Raw genomic sequence first — 21,402 nt, 5'->3', positions numbered from 1 at the left:
TTTACATAGTGAGCTTCACGGCAGCCAGGGCTACACAGTGAACCTGTCTTGAAAACAAACAAAACAAAACCCAACCATTCACGCAATGGTATCAAATGAAGCAAAAGCCCTTCCATGGCCTCCAAGAGGCAATGTCTCCATTTCTTCTGTCTCTGTGCTGAAGATTCAGCACGGACTGCTCTAGGTGTAGAGCTGAGGCCACATTGTCATTGCTGTGCCATCCTGCACCTAAGCCATCACACCAAGAGCCACCTGTTCCCACCTGAGGTCTATCCACTGCCCTTGGGGATGAGCTGCTTGGACTGGCCATGCTGCATGTTCTGCCTGGACTGTATTTTCTAGTACCCACTCTGGGAGCTGGTCTAGATGCCTGCCTAACTTGACCTATGCCAGCAGGTGCCTTTTCTCTTAAAGGTCTGATGGGTGGTGGGGGAGGTACTGGTCTGCGCTATGTCAGTGCCTTCCAGCAAAGGAGGCACCACCAGGAGGTTGGGGGCCCAGAGCCCCACATGTTCATTGCAGGAATCGGACCACTGCAGCCTTCCTGAAATATCTTGTGTGTGGCCTGATTGGAAGCTGGGCTCTGCCAATTAATCCTGTGGAGCTGTGGAGGCTTCACTCAATTGCAGGAGTTTTTTTTTTTTTTTCCTGTTTAGTTCCCTTGGCCTAGATTTCCCTGGGGACAGCTCTGCCCAGGCCTCGACCTGGTAAATTAAATGTTAAAAAATCCTTACAATGACTTTAATCAATCCACAGGGATGGTGGATGGCCCCCTCCCCATGGTTCAGGGGCTTGGAGGGAATGGGGTGAGGGAGTTGGGAGAGGCTGCGTCCCCTGCCCGCCCCCGGGGAGGGGGGGAGGAAGCCTGATGTCCTGTTATAGCTTGGGCCCCCCAAATTGGAGCTGACAAGAGGGCCTCCATTCTCTTTCCGGCTTGCCCTGATATCTGCTCCAGACTAAGGGTGGCTGTTGGGGTAGAAAGGCCCAAAGCTCTTATTTCTTTCCTGTTTAGAAGGCACCGGGCGGCTGTCTTTACGGGCTTGCTTAAGGTGTTCAGACTAGTGTGTTGGCTTGTCAAGCTGAGACATTGTTCTCCTGCTGCCACAGGGGGGAGTCTAGCGAGGCACCCCAGAGCCGGAAGGTCTCCACCTTGAGGAATGGGGATGGAGAGATTCCAAGGTTCTCCCTAGTGAAGTGTGGAGGGGGCAGGGGACCTCAGTCGCTTAGCAGGGCTTCTGAAGACATTTCCTTCCCGTACCTGGTGTCCTTTCAGGTCCTGTTTCAAGTTCCTGTGCCTCTTGTTTCTTACACCCTCTACCTCTAAAGATCGTCCCCGGGGATCTATGTTATTTAGGCAACCCTTCCTCTCCCCATGACTGACTCCCTGCCCAGACGTCGTGATCCAATCCCTGGCCAAGGCTTCGGAGGGGGTAGAGTTCCTAAGCGCCATCCGAGGCATGGGTGCCTTGGAACATGGGCAGGGTGGGGAGCACAAGGTCATCTGCCTGGATGTTTTCTGAGGCTCGGACCCCAAGACGCCTAGGACGGAACAGAGTGAAGCTGGAAAGAAGCCCCTTATCTGCAGAGGTTTCCAAGAGCCCAACTTGGTGGCAGTAGGCCTGTCTGGGGCCAGGGCCCACCTGATAAGGTTCTGGAGTCTTGGGGCACGGAAGGCGGTTAGGTGCGGACCTGGCGGGCACTTGGTCACCCGTTCTCCGATACACACCACTACCCACACGGGTCCGCGTGTCCGGCTCGCCGCCCGGGCTGAGGGGGCGCTGTCGGCGCGGGCGGGCGGGCGGGGCTGGAGCGCGCGAGCGCGCGGCGCGGAGCAAGCGCAGGGTTGGGGGGCGCGGGCCGCCGAGGACTGGGGGCTTGGTGGGCTGCCTGCGCCGTGCGGGACTCGGCGACGGCGGGCGCGCGGCCAGGGAGCGCGCGGGCGGGGTGGCTGCGGCGGCAGCGGGAGACGCGCGGGGCCGCTGCCTACGGTCCACTCCTCCATGGCGCTGCCGGGGTCCCCCGAGCCGCCCCGAGGCGCGCCCCGCAAGGTTCCAAGCCTGCTGGAGATGGGGGCGCTCTGCCTGGACTCGGACATCATCCTGGGTTTCACCAGTCACCTCCTGCGGAGGCGAGGCAAGGTGAGGACTGGCGGGGCCCGGCTAGCAGCGGTGACGCTGTCCCGCGACTTTGCTGCGCAGCACGGAGAAAACGCGGCAGGTCCCGGGCGGAGTCTGGCACGTCGCATGGAGACTGCACTTTCCTGGGTTGGTGCTGCTTGATTCTTCCTCTCTAGTCCAGGCTGCGCTGGGACCAAAGCCTTGAGCAGCGGTCACCCAGGGAGGAGAGCTTAGCGCAGAGATCCCGGTTCTCACCTTGCAAGGATGGGCAGGAAAAGGCTAGGGCGGAGGTGATCTGAGTTTCTGTGATGATTTCAGTTGCTTGGTGCACCCCAGAGTCTTGCGGGGCTGTGTTTTGTGTCCCCTGGGAACTCGGGTGTAGATAGAGTATGCTTCCCGGAGAGCCGCGCCGGTGCAGGGAAGTGAAGTTGCGGGTGTGGCCCATCACGAGCGCAGGGCCCGGTTTCTCGGTGATGCTTCTGCGTGTGCACGTGAGGGGGGGGGGGGAAAGCGGGCGGAGAGGGGGGTCGATATAGATGTGCGAACCTCCTGAGTCGCGGTTGTTTGTCTCAGTGCTGTAGAGGGGCGGGGTGACGCTGTTTACAGGGTTTGCAAGGACGGGTTGGGGAGGGTGATGCTTGAAGCTACCCAGAACCCAGGGTGGGCGGACGCCTTTGCAAAGCTGAGAAGAGGAAGTAAAAGGCCTGGAGGCTTGGGGGTTGCAGAAAGTGGGGAGCCCATTCCCAGTTTATTTATGGCTCCCGTCGTGTTTATAGACTCTTTTAAGTCATAGATGACCTGGAAAACCGGATCATTCATCCCACTTTTGGCCAACAGGGCGTAGGAGTGGAGGGCTAAGTAAGCAGGGTGGGGGTGGGTGGGGAAGGGGAGTTAAACGGAAAGGAGGGTACTTGAAAGACCCTATACGGTGTGAGGGTCTAACTGCTCTGGGAGTGTCCGGCCAGGTCTTTCTTCTCTTGAATCATCCTGGCTCGCTGTCCTAGGTCTCGGCCTAAAGCGAAAAGCTCTACGTTCAGAACGCGTGGCATCCTGTGTCTCTGCGCCTTCAAATCCTGTGCGCGCAATGGCCAGTAGGTGGCGCTTGTGTCATGGGGAGCCCCGCCGCAGCTCTCATCTAGCTCCTATCTGGGGGTTTCGGGCTGATCCGGAGCTGGGGACTGAGCCCCCTGCGACCTCAGATGGCGGTGACATTTGGGGTCTGACTTGAGCGAGAGCAACTGGTCGCTGGGGAAGTGGGGGAGACCTCCGGGTCGGAGACAAACAGGCAATTAATTCCGGAGCTAACTTCCCATCTGCCAGGCCTACTAACAACAGGTCCAGCACACCCCCAGAGCCAGCCGCACCGCTTCCTCCCACTTCCCAGGCGGCACAGCGAGCAATCCACTTTCAGGCGCACACGCGGCAGCCAAGATACTTCCAGACAGCTCCTAGCGGCACACTGCACTTCTTGACCCTCACCCACTGAGACAGTTGGAGCCAAAGGATAGCCAGCCACACTGGGTGTGCTGGGGAAGCTGGGATCCCGCTCCTTCCATTACTCACCAACCCACCCCCCTTCCCTGCTATGCGACCCTGGGCAAAAGCTTCAGTTTCCCCGCTCGCAAAGTGATGAGGTTAGGTGCTTCCCAGGAGGCGCGCAGACTCTATCGTCGCTCAGGAGGGACAGAAGCGCATACGTGCGCGTAACTAGTGTCTCGGCAGCACCCCCGTTCTTCCCCCCGCCCCCCGTACGTACTCACCTAACAGGTTGGGGTCCTAGCAGTGGGCGGGGCCGCAAGGAGGAGCAGGACCACCGCCCACCTGACTCTACTCGGGGTGGGGGCGGTGCTCTGGTGTCCCGCCCCCTTCCCTCCCTCTACGGGCCTTGGCCCGCCCCCGCCCCCGCCCCCGCCCAGCCTGTCCCGGAGCAAGCCTGCCGCCGCCACACCGCTCTCTCTTACCAGTCGCTTGCTCAACCAACTTCAGAGCAGGAGGCCGGGCCATGGGGGTGCCCCCGGGGCGGATCACGTAGCCACGGCGCCCCGAGAACCAACGCATCCTTTCCTGCGTCTGGGCCATGGTCGGCCGCGGAGCTTCCTTGTGTGCGGTGCAGCCCGCGGTATGCAAGACTGGGCAAGGAACGGGCGGAAGGGCCCGGCGGGCACCGGGTTCAGAGCCCGGGACAACAAGGATGCTCGAGGGATGCGCGGCGCCCTCTAGGGGTGGGGCCTGGAGCGAAGCGCTGCGGGGGACCCCTGAGCGTCTTGCTGGGGCTTCTTCGCCAGGGACCTCTGGCGTTGCACCCAGGGCTCTAACTTTTGTGAGAGCGTGGCTTTAGGGTCGTGAGAGGTCTGGAGTCGGCCGCGTGGAGTACTGCAGTAGCGCCTCCCGAAGGCTTGGGTTTACTGTTCCTTCTCCCGCACTCCCCGCAGGTAGCTGAGTGTGGCCTGGCTCGTGAGCCCCAGCCGCTTGAGGTATCACCGCGCAAGAGGTTGCCCGCCGGGCTCGACCAAGACCCATGCAGCAGCCGCCCTGCTCCGGAGGGCGCTGGGGCCAGCGCAGAGCAGGGCCACTCAGCTGGTGGAGGCGGTTGGTGCCGCCACTGTCACACGAAGCTCGTGGAGCTCAAACGACAGGCATGGAAGTTGGTCAGTGGCCCCGGGACTCCCCTTCGGGTAAGTGACTCTCCTTCAGGCCATGTTTCAGACAAAGCAGAGCTGGAATAAGGTAGAGTTTGGGGCTGGAGCTTGGAGCGTGGCGGGTTCAACATGAGCCCACTTGTCTTACCCAGCTTCCCTGTCTGCAAGAGTGGATGTAGGGTGTAACCCACCCTGCTGCATGTCAGAGAGGGTTGGGTAGATTTCTTTCCTAGCTACAGATGTCCTGTATCTGGAGCCATACTGTTTGAGAGGAGTAGAGAAGGGGGAGACGGACTTCACTCAGAGCAGGGCTTGGCATGGTGTGGCAGTTTGGGCACCTGGGCATTGACATGCCTGTATACAGAAGGCATTAAAGGAGAGAGTGGGCCTCTTTCTGCAACTGTGGGGCACCCACAGTTACCTAGGGTCTGTCGTGGGCCTGTGTCCTGCCCTGGATATCTGCTTCTTGGCCTAGGCCTTTCATGTGGGTAGTGACTACTGAGCCTCTGGGTTTGCCAGGCTTCGGCCTGACTGGCAAGTGCTGGTCGATGGGAGAGGAGTCTACTGGGCTTTCTGGCCAGGCCCCTCTTCTTGCCAGGCATGTAAAGAGCTGGAGCATTGTTCCAGGGAACAATGGTCCCTGGAAGTGTGTAAGGCAAGGGTGTGGGGGTCTCCACAGGAAGCCACTCCTGACCTTCAGCCTCTGTGAAGGAGGCCCTGGGAAGTGCCTGAAATCCCCGTCCAGTCCAAATACAGTCCTCCAAGCAGTGCTGTGCTTAGGGTGAGACCCAGAGTGCCCTTTGGGCTAGGGCAGATGTGGTGGATGCCTTCAGGTGTGTCTGTTCTGGGCACCTCCCCCGTCCCTCCAGGCATCTGTAAAGAACAGGAACATATCCTAGGGTGGGGGCTGGATCTGTGAGCCTGTTTGGAGTGTGCCGACCACGGGTGTTGTGTGGCTTTTGTCAATGGCGGCCAGCCTCTGCCATACTCTCTACCCAGACAGCCTGGTTCTTAGCTCCAGCTCGCAGCCTTGGCTGTGTGCAGCCTAGGTCCCCCAGCCGGCTGGCTGCTTACTGGTGGGTGGGCCTAGTAAAGAAAGCTGCAGCCACGGAAGTGAACTGGTAGAGCGGAGAGCCATCGATGGAGGGCTGTGGGCTCTTGCTGTAGACCCCGCTGTCCCTCTCCAAGCTGAGTGGGGCCTTTGATGCAGGCTGCTCCACACTCAGCAGAGGCTCACTTGTCCTGACTTGGGCCTGGTGGGCTGGCCAGGGCCCTGCCGGGCTTTGTGTGGCTTTGAGCCCCTCATCTCTGACTATGTGTTTCCTCTTGTCGCACAGGGTGCCCTCTATCTATTCTGGGAATGCTATCTAACCTGTGGAGTTCTGTGCCCAACACAGGAAGGCTCTGCCATCCATTTCTCTCCAGAGATAATTGAAAACCCTGGGGCACAGGTTGGACTTGTGGCCCAGTATTTCAATAGGTGCCATTGTTGTGTTACCAGTGTGTGGCGAGCCCTTCTCAGCAGGGAGCTGCAACCATAGCCCTCTGTTAACCACTGTGTGCACACACACACACCACATACACAGACCACACACACAGACATGCACACACTTATACACCACACACATACACACACATGTACACCACACACAAACACACACACCACATACACAGACCACACACACACTGCAGACATATATACACCACACACACACTGCACACACATATACACCACACAGACACAGACACGCACACACATATACACCACACACACACACCATACACACAGACATGCACACACATATACACCACACATACACGCACCCCACACACAGACACACACACACATAGACACCACACACACACACTGCACACACATATACACCACACACACACACACACCACATACTCAGACCACATACACACAGACACGCGCACACATACCCATATACCCACACGCACACACGGTCTGTTTTGAGGTGGGAGTTAGCCCACTGAAGGGCGGATGGGGGACCTTTGATCTTCACCTGTGGGTGAGCTCCAGTATCTCTATGCGCCAAGGTCAAGATGATGTTGAGAATTTAGGGTGGAGAGTTAGGATCCTCTGAGGGGTCTACTTCTTAATTTTGACCATGGGGAAAGGAGCTCTCCCGAGAGGACAGCACTTTACAGCTTATAGAGGAGGCTGCCGGAATCTCACATCTATCTCTGTGGTTCTTAGAGCAGGCAGAAGGCCTGCTAGGCTCTCACTGCTGGTTGGAGATTGAGGGCCCAAGGACCCTCAGAGTCCTTGGCTTGGGTCTCTGTCTATTCTCAGTATTAAGGGAACTGTGGGGCCGTGGGGGCAGCCTGGTAGCATTGCTCCCTAGCCATGCTGTGACTAAGAAAGGCTTGTCCCCGTTACCTTCCAGCCCACCTCTTAGGTGCGTATAACAGTATGGGGTGAGCTCTGGCTCTGAGGTGGGCTCCACAGTCATCTTCACTGTGGGTCTTTGGGTAGTCATGGCCGTTGGGTGCTGCAGTTGGAACCCAGATTTTGGAAGCCCAGATGCCCTGCCATCACGCTGCTGTGGTCCCTTTCAGGTACTCCTGCCTGTGCGGCCTGTTTGGGACTCGGAGCACAGTGCCTTCCCCCTGAGAGCCAAAGCCCAGGTTCCCCAGCCCCATCTTTCTGTGTCTACATCTGCTGCAGTGAAGTGGCCACAAAGTTCCAGCAGATGATTTCTTTCCTTCCTCTCTACCCCAGTCCGGGGTGCCACCCCTCATCTCTATCCCAGTCTGGGGTGCCACCCTCACGCAGTAGCTCCGCTGTGTTAATGAAGAGGTCTCAGTCGCATGGAAATGCTTATTAAACAACTGAGTGGCCAGACTTTTCCTCTCATACCTCATGGGTGGTCACCCTGAGGGCTGCTGGGCTGCGTTCTGTCTATATGTCCCTGGGTGATGCCTTCCCACACCCCCAGAGGAGGATGGTCCTTGTCCCCGATAAAGGATGTCTTGCTGTTGCTTAGAGAGGGTTGTTCCGAGGTGGTGATGCTTCCTGGGCTAGTGACATTCTTTCAGACTGTCAATACTGGAGCTGAATTAATGATTCCCCAACGGGAAAATGATTGACTCTCATTTAGGTCTAGCAGGCCTCCCGTTCATCCAGCCAGAGTTCCATCCCATTGCCTCCTGAGGCCCTTGTTCCTTTGCTGCGGCCTGTGGCTGCATCACTGGAGCAGTGAGCAAGGCTGCCAAAGGCTGGCTCTCTTGGTGCCTGTTCCTCCCATTCCCATCCAGCCCAGATCGCATTGTCTTGGTTCTGGAGCCTCCACACCCATGGGAACCAGCCCTTGAGGGTCAGGCTCTGGTACCTTCCTGCCCTCCCTGTGGCTTGGCCTCAGTGCCGTGGTATGTGCTCACTCCATCATGACACTGTGGTGTGCCTTGGTCCTTTCTCACTGTATCACCTTCTACTTGGGCTGAGGGGAGGGGGGTCTGCAGGGGCACGCATGCTTTGGCTGCACAGCTCCTAGCTCTGATGGCATTGGAACTTGTGGGGAGGTAAGACCATGCTCCCTCACAACAGTTTGTGGCCCTGAGTGGTCTAGGACTGAGGCTGGTTCCTCTGATTCGGAAGCTGTTCCTTGGGATAGCTAGCGTTTTCCCCCACTCCTATGGGCTGCCATCTTTGATGTTTGGAGCCAGGCCAGGTAGGTGCCTGGGGCCATTCAGGGTGGGGCCCTGGCGTCAGCACTGGTTCCCAGCTGAGCCCAGGTGTCTGCTAGGGGAGGTGTGAGAGGGGCTGGTGCTCCCTGGGGCTGGCTGGCAGGGGATGAGGTGACTCAGCAGGGAGGTGTCTACTCCAGGCCCTGACCATAGGTGCTCAGAGATCCAGGCTACTCTAGGGTTCATCTGGGACCAGGAGGATCCTGGTAATGCCAGCATTCCCCTCCAACCTCTGCAGTTCCTCTCGTGTGTCTGTTCATTCAGGGTGGGGCAACGCATAGGTCTATTACAGGGTCCACCCTGCCTGTTTTGCTGCCTGTTGTTCCATGCATGGAGTGGAGGTAGCACTTGGGGAAGGACTTAGGCTTAAGAGTGGGATTCTTTGTCCTCAGAACTTCTGTTGGGGCAGCATTGGAATGGTTGTTGTGCACGTCTGGGGTCCAGTAGAAGCTTCATGTCTAAAGAGGTGTGTGTGTGTGTCTTTCATACATAGAGCTAACAAACAAGAGCTGAGTAATCCATGTCCTCACTCCCCTCTCCTGAGCTGAGTAATGTGAGGTCAGAGGGGTTATGTCGGACTCCCCTGCTCTTTGAGTGGTGGCTCTGGCAAACTGAAGGGCCTTGCAATGGTTTGGAGTAGGTAGGGTTTTCCGAAACTTCCCTCTGGTGTCCTGAAAGTACCTTGTAAGCAGAAGTCAGGGGAGCTGGTTCCTGTCTTAAACAGCAGTGAAGGCCTAGCTCTCCTTCACTTCAGCCTGTCAGGAAGCTCACGATAGCTGTTCCACTCCAGACAACCAACCTCATGGGACTGTTCTCTTAAGGAGAGTGGTCGTTCCTGTGTAGTCACTTCGGACTCTATCTTAGTCACATCATTTTGTTTTTAGTTTACGTTGTGTAGCTCCTGGAAGCTACCACACGGTCTTTGTGCTAAGGCCTGGAGTAAGTGGGACCTCAACCCGGAGCATGCCTTGGCGTTATTTAAATAATTAAAGTTATTTAATAACTTCACCATTTATTTGGTTGATGGAATGGGAAACTTGAGCAGTGCTGGGCAAGTGGGCATGACTGGCCTGGCCCCGTGGGCTCCTGCTGGCAGCCAGGTGGGTGGTCTGGTCTCTCTGCCCTGCTGCTGAGTTTAGTCTCTCCTTTTCTGCTGGAGTAAGCAGTGGGCAAGGGGAGCCTGCGGCAGGAACCAGAGGCCGTAGTTTTTCATCTGCTCCTACAGGGCCCAAATTGGAGTCACCATTGTTCCTTGTGGTTTGGGACCCTTGCAGGGTCTCATTGTAGTGCAGATGAATGCACCTTATCCTTCTGGATACCTCTGTGGTCAGGAGGCCGAAGGCTGGTTGTTAGGCATCTGGTGCCCGGTGAGAGGCCCCCAGCCTAGTCTTGTTCCTGCCCTGTGGTGGCATCCTGCTGGGAGAGGGCATGGGCGGGCTTCACAGGTCACTGTTAGCAAATTTATAGTCGTGTGTGGCCCAGGGCCAGGCCTGGTGCTGACTGGGTCTGGATTTAGATGGATGCTTCTACAGAATGCTTGCTTTGACCTCTGACTCCGGCCACAGGGTCAGCCCGAGCTGCTTCCTGTTTCCTGGGTGGAGCGTGCCACGCTAGATCTTATGTCAGGGGCTTGGACTGCTGGGTAGGCTCCTCTCCATCCTGTTGCTCCAGCTCGTGGCCCCAGCCCAGCTCTGCCTCCCGGAGGCCATGAATTCCTTCCTGTTGGAACCCCAGAGACTGTCCTGAAGCCAACTCTGTTTTTGTTCTTAGTGTAACCCTAAGGCCTGTCTTTCTTTGTCTGCCTCTCCTTTGTCCCCACGCCTACCTCCACAGGAGGAAACGTACAGAGAGGTCTGACTCTTGCTTTTTGATCCCAGACCCAGAAATCTGATAGGCATGAGGCAGAGGTGGGGGTCCCTTAAAAGGTGGCCAGCCGGGAGATGGGAAGGGGTGAGGCCTGGGAGTGGGGACCCTAGGGTTGGAGCTTCAGGCTGTGTGGCCTGAGGTAAGTGCCTCAGTTTCTTTGGTTTTCCTAAGGAGGGCATTTTCTTGGTGGATGTCTGTACTGATAGAGGTGGATGGAAGGGCTTTGTCAGGTGGTGGCTGTTGGGTTCCGGATGATACCAGGTGCCTAGCCTGCCTATCTTCACTTCTGTAGAGTGTTGGATGGGCAGAGAGGGCGCTGGGCCTGTCTGGCAGGAGGGTTGGCTGGGCTTGATGCTATGATAGGGCATCTCCTATGTGGTCAGGACCCCTCTTTTTCTATAGGTACCCTAAGACCTGCTGGGGAGAAGATCTGGATGGGTGGGAAGGCCAGAGCACTCCAGCTGGTCTCCTGGTACTAGAGGCCAGGACCAGCATGCAGGCTAAAGACTTCTGGCATGCAGGCACCTAGGTCACTCTTCCTGTGTAGTCAGGGAGGAGATGGAGCAGGACACAGCTTGCTAAAGGCCACAAGGCTGGTTGAGCTCCTCTGCGTTCTCCTCCCGGCTGTGTTCTTGAGCAAAGTGCCGAGGGCCTGGAGGCCAACTCTGGGCACGTGAGGCCAGCTCCGGGCACGCGAGGCCTGCGGCATCTGCAGAAAAGAGTCAGACCTGTAGGGTGGTACAAGGGCAGCCAGAGACCTGGCATCAGACTGTGGGAGGGGTTTGCCCAGGGTCATGTAGAGACTGCCAGCACTGGCAGATAGGGCTGGGAACCATAAGGTGGCAGTTCCTCAGGGTGACATGGACAGAGCTGCTCAGGCCCTGGGGCCATGGCTGGAGTTTGGGTTGTCCCTAGAATTCTTTGCTGAGAGCTGGATATATGCCCATAGAAAGGGAAATATGCCTGTGACCCAATCCAGGACTCTGAAACGGGCTCTGTTGGAGGGAGGGTAATGGATGGGGGCTCCTCTGTGGCCTTCTGCAGGAGTCTGCCCACAGACTGGAGAGAGGCAGGGCCCTGATTCTGCACACATGCCCTTCCAGCTGGTTACTGGTGAGTTTTGGCTTCTTTGTTGCTCACCTGTCTGCAGAGGCCCAGCTCTCCCAGCTTCAGGAGGGGATGTACCCTAACCTGACAGTGTGAACCTAATACAGCCTCAGGGGATGCTTGGCTGCCTCATGGTCCAGTGGGGAAACTGAGGCATGGGGTTTTGTGCTTTGTCTGGTGGAGGCAAAGCGTATATTTTATGCCCTTTCAGGTGGGGTCCTGATTAGCCGCTGTGTCCCCACAGCTGAGGCGATTGGTGCTCCCCAGGTCTCTAGCATCCTGTGGGGGTTCTTCGTAGAAAACAGGACAGCTATTGAGGGAGAGACTCTCAATGGGTGAGTCTGTCCTGAGTCACCCAGCTGGACTGTTCCTGGCACGGGGCTATGGGTGCGTGCTGGTCAGTGCTGGGTGGGCTGGGCTATAGGTCGATAAGATGGAGAGCCAGCCAGACCTCTGGTGAGGTCCCTGGGAGGGTGGGGACCAGGGCAGCCTGGGTGTGCCTGCCAGTTTCCAGGCTGGAAAATTGAGCCCTGAACCACCCTGCCAGGCTGCACGAGACACAGGAATGTCCTCAACAGCAAGCCACTGGGAATCCCTTCCTGGACCTGTTGTCATCTCCGGAAACAGTTGCTGTACAGGGTCATAGCCCAGAATGCTTTGTTTGGGAAGGAAGGGAGGTTGAGGTAGCAGGTACTGTAGTCATGGGGTCCTCATGTCTGCTCCCTCCCGCATTCTTGTGGCAGTGCAGTGCGGGGAGGGGAGAGTGTGGGGAGGGGAGAGCCAGGGTGTCAGGCATAAAGGGACTCTAAGCCTATTTGGCTTCTCACTGGGCCTCCCATGGGTGCCGGGATTCCCTTTGTAGAGATGGATGGTCTCACATGGCAAGCAAAGGCCCCTGTTTCTGTGGCAGGAACTGGAAGCAGGGTCCTCCAGTCTCCCAGTGACTGGGGAAGGTTCAGTCTGTTTTCCCTGACCCCTGGGCGGAGCTTGGCAGTGCTGAAGCCTGGGCACTGCCTTCCATCCTCACAGGAGAAAATGGAAGGATTACTTAAGGCAATTTACAGACCCTAGAAACAAAATAAAAACCGAAAAGTCATCATTTTTTAAACAGGGAGGTGCCCTAAAACCCGCCGTGTGATGGGTGGGTTGTGCACAGTGCTAAATTGAATCAAATTAAGAAAAATACTTTCCAAACACAAGTAAAATATCTGTTTAATTAGCCTATAAAGCGGAAATTAAAAGTAATATTTTGCAGTGGAGTAATTACTGTCTGTCTGAAAGCAATGTGTTTCAGAGGTAACAGGACCAGGGGCTGGGACTTCTGAATTTAATCCTGAACCTGGGCCCAGGGACCCTGGGGGCTTGAGCTCCCAGACACAGTGCGCTGCTCGGGTGGGTGGGAAAAGAAGTCTGGCCAGGGCAGAGAAGGTCCTGACATTTCCTCCTGGGCTCCCCCTCTGTGCTGAGCTTCTTACAGCTAAAGGAAGTTCAAGCCAGCAGGGTTTGCTGGTGGCTGCTGAGGGGGCAGGGCAGGGGAATCTGGTGGCCTGCTGCAAAGCCTTTGTCTGGTCTGAGGGCCTTGCAGGGAACAGCAGGCTTGTGTGGGGTGGGGCGGGGAGCCCCCTCTTCAGAGCCCTGGCTGTACTATAGAAAGCCGGTCTCTGTTCAGCCTCCTCTAGTCTCCCAGCTAGTCCCCAAAACAAGGAGGTCTTGGGTCTCTCCGGAGTGGGCTGTGTGGTTCCGAATGACCCAGCTGCACGACACAGTGGTTCTGCTTTTTGTGGACCTCAGTGCTGTGTTGTGATTCCCACCGACCCCTGCAGGTTAGCATGTTCGAGCAGCTTGTCCCCCAGCAGTCTGCCACTCTCTTATGAGATTAGGGCTGGAAAGGTGGCCCTGGCTTTTAACTGGGCCCAACTCTCAGTTTCTCCCCCAAGGGCTGGGATGGTGAGGGGACCAAAACGCTGACTTGGCTGCGTGCTGGCCCACTAGGGGCTTGTGCAGCAAGGCCTGGGGTGCAGGGCAACTGTTGGGAACTAGGTACCTTGTCTGAGATGCCTGGGGCTGACTGCATGGCTGAGCAATGGAGACCTGAGCAGGATGGCCCATCTCTGGTCACCCCCAGTGACGGGATGGACCTCCTCTGCCCCTGAGCAGCCAGACTTCCCTCCTGCTCTCTGCAAAACTGTGTTGGGGGCTAGGACACCCTCTTCTCTCGGTCCTGTCCTTCACCTTTCATTCTTGTCTCCTGCTGTGGGGAGAAAGGGGATCATTTCAGAGGCTGAGACAGGCAGAGGCCTCCAGGCCTGTTCAGAGGGCCCAGAACAAAGGGTAGCTGGGCCTGGATTCTAAGCTGGAGCTGGGCAGCCTCTTTCAAGCTGAGCTAATGGCTGCAACAGGCCACACTTCCTTCCCTCTGCAGCCTCCTGCTGAGTGGAAAATTAATGCTTGAGAGCCAGACTGGAAACAGGCCTGGCCACCCTCGGCCTGGGGCTGGGTCGTTGGCTGGGATCACCTCATCCCTACCCCCACCCTCGGTTCATCTCTGGAGGCCTCTCTTGCCCCTGCAGGCTCCCTGGTGAAATCCGGGGGCATCAGCTAATGGGGACTTGGTCTGCCAGGCACTTCTGGGGCTGGAAACCATCCAGAATTTATGGACTCGCCCATAAGTCAGGCAGCTGGCATGATGCTGGGCCTGGCAGAGGTCACTCTTTGATCTGCCGTGGGCTCTGGGTGGAAATGGGGTCAAGGAAGAAATATCTTAGTCATGATAGTCCCCCTGCTTCTCACTCATTGGCTGTCTTGACCACAGCCTTCAGCACTTCGAACCTCCTAGGCACAGGTGGGCAGAGGTGACCAGCCCCTGGGCACACTCAAGGAACAAGCATTTCTGGGATAAATGAGACACTTTGGGGGAGTGGCTGTCCTCAGCCCTCTCGTCTGAGAAATGGGTATATCTGGGGAGGCTGTGGTGACAGCTGTATTGGAGTCAGGTTTTGCAAGGAAACCCTTGGGGGCCTGGGGTCTATTGTGGCCAACTTAGTGTAAGGAACTGCCTGAAAGTGGGCAGAAGGAGGCCAAGCTGGAGCTGATGGAGTGGACCTCGGAGAAATGATCCCAGGCTCTCATCATGGTGACATCTGTAGGCAGGCTAATATTTGTTGAAGGGGCTATGATGCTTGGGGCTGGCCCAGGAGACCAAGGGAATTGGCTCAGGACAGTGTTTCGCCTCTAGTGAGGTCACTCTGAGACCAGTCCCTTCCCGTCTCTCTGTGGGAGGAGCGCCCCTACAGAAGGTGGCAAATCTCTTCTGGGAGGTATTGCCTCCTCTGGGTGGGGTTCTTATCCTCCTGACTTACAGCCTGCTTGAGATCCCTGGGCACCCCTAGCTCAGGACAATGAACGATGCTGTCCCCAACTATCAGGGCAGGGATGAGCACCCTCACTCTGCAGACTGCCGAGTGACCCATCCACAGTAGTACCGTATTTCCTTGTGCTCCTAGGTATTCCCAAGGACAGCTAGAGACTGCAAAGACAGGGATAGGGTTTGAGCCCCTGCTCCAGAGAATCTTGGGAAAGGGGAACCCTGGAAGCTACTTCTCTCTAGTCTCCTGCCAGGCCTTGGACCAGTGCCTTTACCCACAAGCTGGTTGTCAGGGAGCTACAAACGCATCTTATTAGTCGTGAACCAGCATGGTTAATAATGGTGAGGCGGTGGGTTGGCTGTCGGGGGCACAGGGAACCTCCTATTAACTCTGACAATTACCTTCCCGCTGGGCTCATGCAGATGAAATAGTTTGGGCCATAATAATGTTACGGATGGTGTTGCACTGGCTCCCACATGAGCTCGAGCGATGGGCTCCCTGTGTACCTGGATGCTAACTGTTGTTCCTTGCTGTCCCCAGGACCCTTGCCTTTCTACCCTGCATCTTGACAAGCTCCCAGCGCCTGGCGTTCAGCCAGCGTGCCGCCCTGACTCTGAGAGCCGCTGTGACATATGCACCACGCACCTCCACCAGCTCACTCGGGAAGCCCTGCGCCTGTTACAGACCCCCGCCAGCCACGAGGACCCTGATGCTTCCCGAGGAGGCCTTGTGGCTCCCAGCCCTAGGGACCCACCTGGACCAGTGGGCCTTACAGGGAGGCAGCCCCCTGTGGGACCTGACAGGAGGAAGGCAACAGCTTGGCCACCCGGCCCCAGCGTCCAGGTGTCCGTGGCACCAGCAGGCCTTGGTGGAGCACTGAGCACAGTCACCATCCAGGCCCAGCAGTGCCTTGAGGGTGTGTGGAGCCTCTCAAGGGTCAACAGCTTCTTGCCGCCGACCTGCCTGGTGAGTGTTCTGGCTATGTGGGCTACTGGATCCCAGCTGACTTCCTTTTGGGCTCCTGACCACATCTGGGTGCTGTGTAGCATGGTGTTGGTAGTGCAAACCCAGGAAACTCGGGGATCCCTTTGGCTAGCTTGCTTCTCAGATCATCTGTGATGCTGTAGGCTGATGGAGGAACCCAAGGTCTCCCGGGATGGCCCTCATCTGCTCATTTGGGCTTGGGTTTAAAGAGAGTGTCTTACCTTTGGGGAGCTGCCATGCAGGCTGTCCGCGGGGCCATAGATGGGGCCATAGATGGGGTGCCCCGTGGACGGATGACAGAGCCTGGAGTACACAGTGAGGCCCACAGTTGCTGGTACTGATCTTTATAAGTCGAAGGATGTCCTCCAAGCCTCCCCTCCTACCTGGCTCCCCTTAATCCAGACCTAAAGACCATGCCCAGGAGTAGCTGTCTGGGGCATTGCTTGCACAGGTGCTTCTCATCGTCTTTCCTAGAGTGTTCCCAACATCCCATATCCCCAGCTTTCTACCTGGTTCAAGAAATCCAAGGGTGGAAGTCAAGAGAGTGGTGCCGGTAGCCTTGAGGTGCCCTCGGGTGCTGGAAGATGGGGCTCAGATTTTGGGAATATAAGAGGTTATCTCTGGGCTTTGGGGAGGGAAGGCACCACAAGGGCACAGCCCCTCTACATGAGCCCTGCTCGACTTAGCCCTTCTCCAGGAGCACCATGCTGAGAGCACAGCCACCTGCCCCTTGAGGACTTAGTCTGAGGGCCCTCGGTGCCTACCAGGGAGGGCAGTGTACTTTGTACTGTTTGTCTGAGTTCCCGCGGTGACCATAGTGGGATGGATCCTCTGGGGAAAGAAGGTAGAAATAGTTCTACCAGGAATGAGGTACTGGTAGCTTCTTGGGAAGAGGCAGGAGGAGGAGAGGTGAAGGGGGCAGGGGCAGGCTGTTGTGGAGCGTGTGTAAATGGCTACATGGAGAAGCCCTCCTCTCCCCCAGTTGCTCCCTGGAGCCTTGATTGCAGAGGATCTGTGGGTCTTTCCAAGGAGTCGTGCTTCTGTGGTAGAGTTTCAGGTATGCATTCCAGGCAAACAACAGCCAACCATGCAGGCCTGGGAAGTTTGCAAAGTCTCTGGTGTGGGGTGTAGGCTCTTCTCTTGGTCTGTGTGTCCAGTGGCAGTTCAAAGAGATTTGCTTAGGTGCAGAGGGACCTCAGAGCCACTGGGCAGTGTTTATACACGCTCCCATGTAAGAAAGATTCCTCCCGTTTTCTGACTCTAGGCATCTCTGAGGTAGGTAAAACTTGTTGGCTAGACTTGCTCTTGGATGTGGTATGTGCTGAGAATTCTGCCTCAAGCTGGAGCTGGTCCCTGGGGTTTGTTTAGGGGCTGATCTTTTGAGGCCATCTATCCATCTTACCATAGTGAAGGGAGGCCAGCTGCTCTGTCTTCCTGAGGCTTTGACCCAACAGCTGGGCTGCCTGAGGAGTGGGGAACAGAACCCAGGTGTAGGGTACAGATGCTACTGACTCTTCAGGTGAATTAAATAATTCCTAGAGGAGGTGGCATGGAGCTGGACATCAAAGGAAGCCTCAGGTGATATGCTCAGACCTAAGACCCTGGTGGGAAAGGGTTTGGGTGGCCCCACAGATTGACTGGCCATTGCCTTATGCTTTGGTGTGGTGATGAGGACTGGGGAGGAAGCTGGGAGGGTCATTGGCCTCTAGTTAAGTAAACCTGACTGTGGCCTGCTTGTCATAAAATGTGGGCATTTAAGGCTCTCACTCTATTTCACGTGCACATTGATTGTGTTTGGGAAGGTGGGAATGGATTTATAATTAGAGAACAGTCTCGGCAATCAATAGGGAGATTATTAGAACCATAAATAGGACTTTAGGCTGCAGATGAGGCAATCTCCCCTGAAGCAGGGCATCAATCGCCGATGATCAAGTACCGCCTGGGTGCTCTGGTATTAAACACATCTGGAGAGATGCATTGTGAATTTGTTACAGATCGTCAGCGGTCTGATAGGGTTCCCACCGGTGGGAAAGGCAGCCTAGCCCCTGTCATACTGGTCTGAGGAGTGGAGGGCCAGGTCTGGGTTCCATGGGCACTTTCACCTTGGCTGAGGTCAGCAGTAGAGGCTGGGGAAAGTGGTTGGCTCTGGCTGGACAGTTGGTCCTTAGAGGGGATGTTATGATCTGTGTGTGTCTTCATGGACTCCTGAAACCACAGGCAAGGCCTAGAACATTTTAGATGCTGTGGCTGAGAGCTACCCTGGTCCCTCCACTTGGGTGTTACTGTGGTGCAGCTGCCCACAGCCCCGAGTTCCAGTGCATAGCTATTGGCCTGCACAGCTTTAACCCAAGTCATAGCCACATCTCATTCGGGTTTGGAGCAGCCATGACAGGCTGTCCTCAGGGCACAGCGCAGGTGACATAAGCCTGCCCCATGGATGGGTGACAGAGCCTGGAGTACACAGTGAGGCACTGACATTTATAGGCTGAAGGATGTCCTCCAAACCTCCCCTCCCACCAGGGAGCCCTGTGTGAGCCTGGCTCCCCTTAACCCTTGATCAAAGAGGGTCCCTTTCCTGACCATTTTCCCTGTGGAGTATCCAGCCATTGCTCTTCAGCTCCTGGGGGACTATTCCTACTAGTCTTTCTAGGCCAGGGGTTCTCAATCTGTGGGTCGTGACCTGTTTGGGGTCGAAGGACTGTTTCACAGGGGTTTCCTAAGACCATCCTGCATATCAGATATTTACATCATGATTCAAAACAGTAGCAAAATTACAGTTATGAAGTAGCAACTTCATAATGAATAATTTTATGGTTGGGGGTCACCACAACATGAGGAACTGGAAGGGTCACCGTGTTAGGAAGGTTGAGAACCACCGCCCTAGACTGTCAGGTGGAGACACCAGTTCTGTAACAGATGAGGAGCACCTGTGCGTGTGGTTCTCCAGTGCCAGCCATGTGGCATGTTCCGCAATCAGAAGCCCTCGTGGGGGTCAAGAAACCTGTTGTTCTCTTGAAGCAAAAGCTGCAGGACAGGACTCACCTCCTGATCCCATAGTTAGATAGAGGTGGTTCAGTTGCCATCAGAGGGAGGCCTCAAGGAGCCAGGGTTCCCCACTCGGGGTGGTTGCATAGCACCGTTCTGGGGGTGCCTGCTGCCTGCCACTGCGAGCTGTTCAGGGCACCTGCTGCCTGCCATTCATAGAGACCTGGGGTGGCTCTTGGAGGGTGGAAGAGCTCCAGCTGGGCCTGAGCCTCCACGGACTCTTCCTAGTGTTGCTGACACCCTGTGTAGGCCTTATTTTACCCCCCACGTAGTGGGGGTTGGCAGGGTGGCCTCCTCTTCCATGTGAAGCACCAGTGAAGCTTCTTCTGTGTCAGGGGTGGGGACAATGGGCCTTGAAAGTGTAGGACTTTGCACCTTGTTGCCAGGCCGTGAGGCTCTGGGTGGTGAGATCAGAGGAGGGAGTCGCAGAGAGGTCCCACTAAAGATCTAACATTCTCTGCGGGACACTACTCCCTCAAGTGTAGCCTGCGCCTCCAGGTTGCTTCTCCAGTACCTCAGCGCCTGGTGGGTATTATAGGGGGAGGGGGTCCTAGAGGGCACTGTCCTTCACAGGCCAGAACCTTGCAGGTGCAGAGGTCGGCCCCAGAGGGCTGCTGCTGTGGGCTAGTCTGTGTTTTTTAAACTAGCCCGGTGTTCTGTAGAGGTCGGCTGACATTGGGTGACCACTTAGGTAGGTTCTGCAATGTCTCACCTCTGTGTGGGTACAGGTGGAGTCAGGGCTCTGCTCGCTGTCCCTTGGCCAGTGCTGGCCTCATGCTCTCCTCTCTCCACGCTTTTCCTTTCGTTGCTGCTGTGTGCCTCCATCACACTTTCTGTTTGGCCGTCCGCCCACCTCCTCCCCATGTTGTGGTCCCCTTCTCCTGCCCACACCACCGCTGCTCTGCACTTGCTTTGGGACGGCTTCTTTTGGCATGTCCGGGCTCTGCTTCTGGCAGGAGTTGGCAGTGGCTGTCCCGATGGACAGAGCCGTGTCATGGCAGCTGGTGGGACGGTGGAGCCAAGTCACATGCGGGACTCCTGAGACAGGTCAGTGTGGGGAGGACCAGCGGTGCAGGTGGGTCAGCCGGTCAAAGGCCCTGGTGCCTTGGGAGATGCCCCAGGGTGGCTGGGCTTATGGGAGTGGGTAGAAGGGCTATGTGGGGTGTGGGTCAGCCATTCCGGCCCCTGGGCCCCAGCACTGCCATCACAGAGTGCCGAGCTAACTGTAGGTACTGGGGGGCTGTGGGTTGGATACCCCTCCTCCCCCAGCCTGTCCAAGGGTTCCTGGCCCTGGGCTCTGGCTGCTGTGCCCAGTAGATCCTCAGCCAAATCCAGCTCTGTTCCGAAGGGCTCAGACCGCAGCTTTCAGCCTTGCAGCTTAAACATTTTTATGCTTTCCTGTGCCACTCTCCCAGCTAAGCAACCCAGTCTCTGTAGAAAACACAGTAAGTGCGGTGTGACCTGGAGAAGAAGGGGGCTGGCCAGGCTGGGTTCTGAGGCAGGTTTAGAGTGTAGTCCTATGTACCTCTACACCTATGGTCACGTGACCGATAAGGTGTCCAGCGCAGTGTCTGGTAAGTTATTCCAGGGCTGCCCTTTCCTTCTTGCAGGGGTAGTGGATACCGCTGGGGACTGAGAGGGTACTGGGCTTGAGCTGGCTGAAGACTTGGCCTGGGCTCTGGACTTTTATAGGCAGAGAGAAAGAGTCTGTTCCTTCTCTTGGGGTGGGAGGGTGTTAGAAGCTGGGTTCTTCAGGAGCTGAGTAGCTGAGGCCTTTCCTGTGAGGAGGGTAACTGCCCCATATTAGTGCTGCCAGAGTGGCTTTTTCTACAGAGCTATCACACTGGACTCAGGGACTGCATCCTTTGAGAGACCTTAGGAATACTGAGTTCCGCCCAAGGTCCCCGGACCAGGCCTGTGCCCTCTGAGCCTGGGGATCCCAGGATCTGCCAGCTGGGGTACAGGCCATTTTGTTTGGATGTTGACCTCCCGACTCAGGCTGAGTGGGAGGATATACTGGAGGGTGAGGGGCCTGGAGTTTTCAGGAAGAGACCCGCTGCCTGTCCTACTTGGCTAGGGCTTGGGTCGCCTCCACCCCCAGAGCCCAAGGGACAGGTAAACATCACGTGGAAGCTGTCTTGGGAGCGTTTAATTACATCTATGCTCCATGACGAGGCCTCTCCCTTTCTAGAATTTATTTTAGCTAATTAGTTGGAAATGCCAGAGTTGTATTTCAGACAGTGGCGTGTCATCCGTTATCACATGGGGGGCAATTAGCACTCATGCCAAATATTTATTGTGGTGTCTTGTATAATTGTACCTCTGGGTGATCCCAGATGGCCCGGGGATGTAGGGCAAAGGTCTGTCTACCTGACCTCTGTGGTCATTGCAGGCCTTGATGAGGGCTGCAGCGTCTGTCCCTGGTGGGGTCTGCCTTTTCCTCAGTGGCTGAGACAGACCTGTCACGTACCCTCAGCTGGGGAGATGGGTCACTGTAGGTTGTTTTGGGGACGAGGCCTCTCTTGCAGGGTCCCAGGCTCCCGGCTGTGATTTTTTTCCAGTCACACA

General features: G+C 56.5%; 1 protein-coding gene across 2 annotated transcripts in view; it reads left to right on the top strand.

The window, feature by feature from the left end:
- The first annotated feature begins 1,860 nt into the window (after window positions 1-1,860).
- Kif26a (kinesin family member 26A) overlaps window positions 1,861-21,402 on the top strand; it is a 40,147-nt gene continuing 20,605 nt past the window's right edge. Inside the window, exons 1-3 of one of the 2 annotated variants that reach the window (XM_041633425.1) lie at window positions 1,861-2,138; window positions 4,550-4,792; window positions 15,346-15,771. In XM_041633425.1, the coding sequence (XP_041489359.1) occupies window positions 2,001-2,138; window positions 4,550-4,792; window positions 15,346-15,771 (807 nt within the window). In that variant the 5' untranslated portion in view covers window positions 1,861-2,000. Of the gene's footprint in view, window positions 2,139-4,119; window positions 4,237-4,549; window positions 4,793-15,345; window positions 15,772-21,402 lie in introns of those variants that run through there. The other variant, XM_041633426.1, reaches the window with a different exon arrangement.

This window comes from Microtus oregoni, unplaced genomic scaffold (assembly GCF_018167655.1).
Source record: "Microtus oregoni isolate MIOR12 unplaced genomic scaffold, Mior012 000043F_ref0000047, whole genome shotgun sequence".
Lineage (NCBI taxonomy): Eukaryota > Metazoa > Chordata > Mammalia > Rodentia > Cricetidae > Microtus > Microtus oregoni.
The sequence above is the reverse complement of the archived record's forward strand: the minus strand, read 5'-3'. Positions and strand labels throughout refer to the sequence as shown.